The 8,311-nt window shown below is 46.9% G+C and overlaps 1 protein-coding gene across 6 annotated transcripts in view; it reads left to right on the top strand.

Annotated features, from left to right (window-relative positions):
- The first annotated feature begins 958 nt into the window (after positions 1-958).
- The window catches only part of SRPK2 (SRSF protein kinase 2), a 278,856-nt gene continuing 271,503 nt past the window's right edge, over positions 959-8,311 (top strand). For 4 of the 6 annotated variants that reach the window (XM_054018147.1, XM_054018167.1, XM_054018156.1 and 1 more), the window contains exons 1-2: positions 959-1,039; positions 1,148-1,220. In XM_054018147.1, the coding sequence (XP_053874122.1) occupies positions 1,024-1,039; positions 1,148-1,220 (89 nt within the window). In that variant the 5' untranslated portion in view covers positions 959-1,023. The remainder of the gene's footprint in view (positions 1,040-1,147; positions 1,221-8,311) is intronic. The other 2 variants (XM_054018176.1, XM_054018121.1) reach the window with 1 other exon arrangement.

The following is an 8,311-nucleotide window of genomic DNA, read 5'->3' as shown; positions in this document are numbered from 1 at the left end:
ATTATGCACCACGGTCTCCTCTTTTGGGGTTCTTATCCAGTTCTTTCTTCATGTGATATCCAAAGAAGGAAATAGGCAGTGTCTTTCTCTCCCTGTCCTATTACCACAGCTAAACTGGTAACAACTGGAAGGACCCTCTACTCCTAGGAGTTCCCAGTGCAATGTATATGTGACTCATGCAGTGCTTGTGCTGTGTGTGTGTGTAATGCTGAACTGAGAGCCTTCACATTGCTCAGGGTTTGGGGTATACTACTAAATCAAGCCATACTACACAAACCACATAGAGAAAAAGGGTAATTTTCAACAGTTTATAACTAGGCTAACTTTGAATGGAATTTCATCTCCGGAGCAAAAGGCATCTCTCTGACCTCAGGCCTGTTCCCCTGCCAAAATCCAAGTCCTGACAGGAGCAATGGAGTTGTTAGAGGTTCTCAAAACAAAACAAAAAAGGTTGCAGGAATATATATTGGAAGGTGTTAGGAAACATGAATATGAGAACACTGCTTAAAACCTTTTTCTAATATGAAAGAGAGAGTGGTGAAGAGAGGGAAACAGAGGGGTCCAGCAGCAAGACTAGCAGGGTACGGGGTGGGAGAGCTGGGTTCTCTTTCTGGCTGTGAGCCCATTGGCCAGGTGGGGCAAGTAGCTTCCCCCCAGCAGCCTGGTCTTCTTTCCTCTGGCTTGTTTGTAAGGTCCCTGGGACAGGACCTGTCTCTTAGTACTGTGTGTACAGTGCCTAGCGTAAAGGCCCCCGGTCTCCACTGGGGACGCGTGGTGCTGCTCTTGGGACCCTGGGGAAGGCTGGGAGGCCCTAAGGAAGCCAGTAGGGAAGGGAGGGCGCTGCAGACCCGCGGCCTGGGCGGTACCTGCCCGCCCTCTCACCGTCCCGCCCCTTCTGTCCCTCGCCGGCCCTGCCGGGGGGCTGCGCCTGCGCGCTCGCTGGAGGGGCTGCTGCTGCTCCGTGCCCGGCGCTCGGACCCGGCTGGCGGGCGGCGGGTGAGGGGCCGGTGGCGGGGCAGAGCGATGAGCTCCCGGAAAGGTACCATCCCGGGCGGCTGCGGGAGCCCGGCAGCGGTACCGGCTCCTCCGAGGGGGGCTGAGGAAAGTACCCGCGCGCGCCCACTAACCTGTGCCCGTCTCTCCCCAGTGCTGGCCCTGCAGGCCCGGAGGCGGCGGCCCAAGCAGCCCGCGGCGGCCGGCAGGAGGGACAAGCACAAAAAGTGAGTGCGGAGCCTCGCCACCCCCATAACCCGCCGGGCCCCCCATTCCTCTAGGACGGCCCCCCCCCGCAGGACTCCCCATATCCCGACGGGACATCCGGACCCCCACCATCCGTCCGGGACAGTCCCCTCACGGAGCCCCCCTATTTCTCCCGGACAGCCTCCCCTGGGATCCCCCCATCCCTTCGGGACAGCCTCTTCTCGCGGGACCCCCCTATTTTGCCGGGATGCCATCCCATGGCACTCCCCATATCCCACCGGGTTGGGACATCCGGACTCTCTATATCCTTTGGGTACAGCCCCCTCATGGAACCCCCCATATTTCTCTGGTGCAGCCTCCCCCCTGGGACTCCCCATATTCTTCCAGCATGGGGCTCCCCCAGGACCGTTGACATCCCTTTGGGACAGCCTTCCGCCCCCCAGAACCCCTCATTCTGCTGTCATTGGGTCCCCCAGAAACCCTCACCCCCATGGGACTCCTCATATCTCGCAGGCATTGGGTCCCCCGGGAAACCTCAACATCCGTCTGGGACAGCCTCCCTCCCCACAGGACTCCCCATATCCAGCTTGGATGGACCTCCCATGGGACCCCCATCTCCCTCCAGACAGCCGCCTCCGAGCCACCCCATATTCCTCTATGATAACCTCTCTTGTTCCCCCCATATCCTTCCAGGATAGCCCCCCCCCAAGGGACCCTGGAACCCCCCATATCCTACTGGGGCGGGCTCTTCCATATCCTGCTGGGACAGACCTCTGTCTTTCTGGGACAGCCTCCCAGGAACTCCTAGTATTCTGTGAGGAGAGTTCTCCCAAGATTCCCCCTCTCCTCCATATTTCTCCAGAACAGCCACTCCAGGGCCCTCCCATATCCCCGCTGGGCACACTTCTCCCCTCCCATATCCCGTAGGGGAATCCCTCCTGACTTGGGGACCACCCTTCCCACCAGAACATACCCCTGCTGGGGCACCCCACAGTACCCTTAATAGTCTACTGAGAGAGATCCTCTCCTTTGCCTCATCCAGCTGGAACAGGGGGTACCCTGCCTACATAGCCCATTGGGACAGGGTATCTCTTCCCGTGCACCTATCCCTCATCCTGCTGGGACAGGACACCCTTGGACACTCTTTCATCTTTGCAGGACACATCCCTCCCATACCTCTGAGATCTGCCTGGATAGACACGACCCCCTGCCCCTCCCAATTCCCTCTAGGGGACACAAGGAGAGATGACCCCTCCCAGCGCCAGCCATAATACTCCCACTGGGATACCAGTCCGCCCCATACTTCCCTATACCTTCCCAGAGGACCGGACCAACTGGGATACCTACTCTCCCAATAGCCCCTTTTACCCTTGGGACCCACTAGAATATATGCTCTTCCATGCTTATGGTCATCCCCCATCCAGCTCTTCATATCACCCTCATATAACCCACGGCCCCATGGGCTTCTACATAAAATCCCATCAGACTTCACATGTCTTTATTAGATTACTTTTTGCCATGTTCTTTATCTGCCCCCCACCCTCCTCCCAGTGTGCCATATTCCCATGGGTCTCCTCCTAGGACATCCCTCTCATCCCCATTTTTTCTTCTGGATTTATGTAGAAATTTATAAAGAAACAGATTCAATCATTCTGGTGCAGTCTTTTCCTGCCCCTTCAGGGATGGGTAAAAGCAGCAGAGGTTTAAAACTTTTGCTGTGTTGTTCTTTAGATGTGGATAGTAGCTGTGCATCCTTATCCTGTTCTGCTTCTGCTGTATGTTTCCAACGCTATGTGAAAAAAGCATTTTGCTTTCAGTCATATTAAACATTTTTTAATGTAAGAAACAAGGTTTTGTGGCACAGTTGTCCTATGTGGTTGGTTCCATTATTTCCAAAAAACATTTTGGGAGGAAAGTTTGTGATCATCTTATACAGAGTTTGTATGCTTTTGTTTATCACTTCAGAAACGAATATTTCTCAGGAATGATTTGACGTGTAGAAACTTTGTTACTTCTAGATTTTGTATTTTGTTTTTTACAATTTTCATGAGTCAATGTCTGTTTAGATGTGATAACTACAAAGTGGATAACTTTAACTGATGCTTCAGCAAAAAATTACAATGGTTAGTGTGCTTTTGGTGAGTGCTGCCTTGTGACTTTGTTTTGGTGAATGAATTAATTAAATGACATTATGTTAAAACATACTTTTACTGAGCACATAACTAGAATTTTTTTTTAATGTTAAACCACGGGGCAAACTGGGTGCTGGTAGGTCTGAGTGTCCAGTCAGTTGATGGCACAGTCTGTTCCTGGCCACTTGCCATACCGAGTTGGCATTTCCAGATGCAGTGCCCCAATCTATTCTGTTGCCTTGGGAAACAGTGGCTTTGCTATAGCAAACAGTTTTCATTTCTTTTCTATTGTGTATAATTTCTTGTCCCTTAACCCTTTTACATTATCTAGTCCTTTTTCTCTGGCTTACTCTTTCGGGTAACAATATAACCTCTTAACGTAAAATTCTGAAAGATGTGTAGCGCTTTGAACATTATTGTGTAGTTTCGTCCCAAAATTTTGTTAAAACTAATATTCAGCTTGATTTCGGGAAATAATAATAATACATTGTGTGGATCTTCACATTCCCTTGGCTTGTTTTTAAACCAAACACTAGAGAATTGGGATCTCAGAATAATGCGTGGATTTGGTATGCACAACATACAAATTGCATTTATAAATCCCAGTGTGTGAGGCAAGGGAGTCATCAAAGCTGTAGATAGAACTTTGTGTGAAACAGTTTGTGTTGAACTGCAGGTCTTACTTTGCAAAGAGACTGTGAAATGATAACTTCAACAGATCTTCTCCCTGTATGCTTTGTAGTAAAGATACTTGTTTAGTGTTCTTTATTTCTCAGCATTACAGAGACAGCATAACTGTGGGAGAGATAGCTGGGTTCTGTTCGTCTCTCAAATTCAACTGAATTGTAAGGCCTTGTAATTCTGCTGTAATCCTGTAATATACTAAGGACAACATTTTCAAACTTGGGTGTTTAAATTTAGCACATGGATACAAAAGTTGTTTGTGGAATCCATGCAATGTACAGTAAACATAGTAAAAAGCAGCACGTGTCTGTTGCAGTGCATTGTTCTGTTTGCTGAGACTTAGAACCATAGAATATCAGGATTGGAAGGGACCTCAGGAGGTCATCTAGTCCAACCCGCTGCTCAAATCAGGACCAATCCCCAACCAAATCATCCCAGCCAGGGCTTTGTCAAGCCTGACCTTAAAAACCTCGAAGGAAGGAGATTCCACCACCTCCCTATGTAACCCATTCCAGTGCTTCACCACCCTCCTAGTGAAAAAGTTTTTCCTAATATCCAACCTAAACCTCCCCCCCTGCAACATGAGACCATTACTCCTTGTTCTGTCATCTGGTACCACTGAGAACAGTCTAGATCCATTCTCTTTGGAACCCCCTTTCAGGTAGTTGAAAGCAGCTATCAAATCCCCCCTCATTCTTCTCTTCTGCAGACTAAACCATCCCAATTCCCTCAGCCTCTCCTCATAAGTCATGTGCTCCAGCCCTGCAATCATTTTTGTTGCCCTCCGCTGGACTCTTTCCAATTTCTCCACATTCTTCCTGTAGTGTGGGGCCCAAAACTGGACACAGTACTCCAGATGAGGCCTCACCAATGTCGAATAGAGGGGAATTATCACGTCTCTCAATCTGCTGGCAGTGTTCCTACTTATATGGCCCAAAATGCCGTTAGCCTTCTTGGCAACAAGGGCACACTGTCGACTCATATCCAGCTTCTCGTCCACTGTCACCCCTAGGTCCTTTTCTGCAGAACTGCTGCCTAGCTATTTGGTCCCTAGTCTGTAGCAGTGCATGGGATTCTTCGGTCCTAAGTGCAGGACTCTGCACTTGTCCTTGTTGAACCTCATTAAATTTCTTTTGGCCCAATCCTCTCATTTGTCTAGGTCCCTCTGTATCCTATCCCTACCCTCCAGCATATCTACCACTCCTCCCAGTTTAGTGTCATCTGCAAACTTGCTGAGGGTGCAGTTCACGCCATCCTCCAGGTCATTAATGAAGATCTTGAACAAAATCGGCCCCAGGACCGACCCTTGGGGCACTCCGCTTGATACCAGCTGCCAACTAGACATGGAGCCATTGATCACTACCCGTTGAGCCCGACAATCTAGCCAGCTTTCTATCCACCTTATAGTCCATTCATCCAGCCCGTACTTCTTTAACTTGCCGGCAAGAATACTGTGGGAGACTGTATCAAAAGCTTTGCTAAAGTCAAGGAATAACACGTCCACTGCTTTCCCCTCATCCACAGAGCCAGTTATCTCGTCATAGATGGCTATTAGGTTAGTCAGGCATGACTTGCCCTTGGTGAATCCATGCTGACTGTTCCTGATCACTTTCCTCTCCTCTAAGTGCTTCAGAATTGATTCCTTGAGGACCTGCTCCATGATTTTTCCAGGGACTGAGGTGAGGCTGACTGGCCTGTAGTTCCCCGGCTCCTCCTCCTTCCCTTTTTTAAAGATGGGCACTACATTAGCCTTTTTCCAGTCATCCAGGACCTCCCTGGATCACCATGAGTTTTCAAAGATAATGGCCAATGGCTCTGCAATCATATCCGCCAACTCCTTTAGCACCCTTGGATGCAGCGCATCCGGCCCCATGGACTTGTGCTCGTCCACCTTTTCTAAATAGTCCTGAACCACTTCTTTCTCCACAGAGGGCTTGTCATCTCCTCCCCATATTGTGCTGCCCAGTGCAGCAGTCTGGGAGCTGACCTTGTTTGTGAAGACAGAGACAAAAAAATCATTAAGTACATTAGCTTTTTCCGCATCCTCTATCACTAGGTTGCCTCCCTCATTCAGTAAGGGGCCCACACTTTCCTTGACTTTCTTCTTGTTGCAATATCTCATCCTAGGAAATCATTCTAGGATGCAACCATTGGCTTTCTGAAATAGGAAATGCTCCAGAAGCTGTAACATTTCATATAGGGCCACTATGAGGTAGGTGTGTTGGAACTAAATATGTTGATTTAGATATCAAGACATCAATCTCTGAATTCCTTGATGAACTCAGAATTTGCCAACATCGAGTGCTTCTGTGATGAATTGTGAGAACCTGCTCATCAGGCACTAAATAGTTAAATTAGTAAAGAGATATGCCATGCAGAAGGTTAAATCTGAAGTAATTGTATTACATTTATGTAAAACTCTACATTGTCTTCAGTAGGACAGTTGCTTTTATAACTATAGGCTGGTTCAGCATAGGTCCACTAAAAATGCATTATTTCAATTTGCCTTTTCAGGCAGAGGCACTCCTTTTCACATGCAGTTGGATTGGAGGATGAATCCATCATGGTGAAGGGCAGGAGGCATTAGTGTGCTGCAGTGGAGTGTCCCATATTTTGTTCTGATTTTTCTATTTTATTTTCCTATGCTGTTTTCTAAAAAAGTCTATAGAATAATGTAAACTGCATGGCCAGGGTCTGTCTGACCGTGGATTTTGAAAGGGGTTTCTCCCATCCATCTTCCACTGGCTTTCCTCTCCAGAAGAGGACAGCTGGAGTGGAAGCTATTTCCCTTCTCATTTATTTATTTTTTTCAGCTACAGCAAAGTATCATGGAATGGGGGAGAGTATCTCACAATCTCTGTTCAAACAAAATAAATCGGGTGGATAGCAATGGCAAGTTTTAACCATTGGACACTCAAGAACTACAAGCTATGGAATGTTCAGTAGATAAAATAAGGTGGTCAGTCCAGTCCTCTGACAATGTATCTTTCATGAATTCTTAAATTTTCTAATAGATAAGACCTTTATATCTGGCCACATGCCAGTTTGCTTATTACAATATGAAAATATACTTTTTGATCACTTCAGTAAAATTTGCCTTGGATTGTAGGTTGGATGGGGAGCAGAACTGTCTATGGCCTTACATAGATTATCAAGACAAAGTGTGAATACTGGATTCTGAAGGGTCTCCCACTTCCAATGATAAATGCTCCATACTCTGCATGTTAGTTGCTCTTCTGCATGATTAAGCTTGTCTCAGATAAAAGTTTCAGTCCAAATTTAGGACATGTTGTGTCTGCTGATATTCTGGTGTGGTAGAGAGGCTGTTAGCCACAAAGTTTAGTCTGCCTAGTTAAGTCAGAGGCATAGCTAGAGAAGTGAATTGTTTCACCATTCTGTTACTATTGGGTTGAAGGAAAAGATCCACAATATCTTTTTATGCTAATGACTGTCTCCATTTTCTCCTCCAGTGGCAACCTGCTTCTCCAATTGAGGAGCAATAAACTTGAGACCATTGTTGTCTGGTCTGTTTGTAAACAGAGCTGGCTTTTTGCATTGGTTTAAAAACCTATTTATCTTAGTTAAAAATATCCTTAACTTTTTGCATGACTACTATTTTTGAGTTTGGTCTACATTGGCTGAGGCAGTCAATGGCGCACAGAATGGATTGATTTATTTTACCCTCAACTAATGTTCCCCAGCACAGCAGTGGATGTTTCATGCCTCATGCAACAGATCCTGTACTCTCAGCTGATCCACACTGGAGAAACACATAAAGCAGGGGTCGGCAACCTTTCAGAAGTGGTATGCCGAGTCTTCATTTATTCACTGTAATTTAAGGTTTTGCTTGCAGTAATACATTTTAATGTTTTTAGAAGGTCTCTTTCTATAAGTCTATAATATATAACTAAACTATTGTTGTATGTGAAGTAAATAAGGTTTTTAAAATGTTTAAGAAGCTTCATTTAAAATTAAATTAAAATGCAGAGCCCCCCGGACCGGTGGCCAGGACCCAGGCAGTGTGAGTGCCACTGAAAATCAGCTCGTGTGCTGCCTTTGGCACACGTGCCATAGGTTGCCTACCCCTGACATAAAGTAAACAGATCAGCACAATGGAAGAATGGATAATACCAAGTTTTCTGAACCCGTATGTACTGAAAAATACCACATCATACTGACCAATGTCAAATAAGGTTCCCCCTATCTTCCCTTCAGCCAGAAGAGATGGTCCTTACACCATGCTCCAAAGATGATCTTTCATGATCTGTCATATCAAATAGAGAGGTTCTGGAGAT

Source organism: Malaclemys terrapin, chromosome 1, assembly GCF_027887155.1.
Source record: "Malaclemys terrapin pileata isolate rMalTer1 chromosome 1, rMalTer1.hap1, whole genome shotgun sequence".
Taxonomy (NCBI): Eukaryota; Metazoa; Chordata; order Testudines; family Emydidae; genus Malaclemys; species Malaclemys terrapin.
The sequence above is the reverse complement of the archived record's forward strand: the minus strand, read 5'-3'. Positions and strand labels throughout refer to the sequence as shown.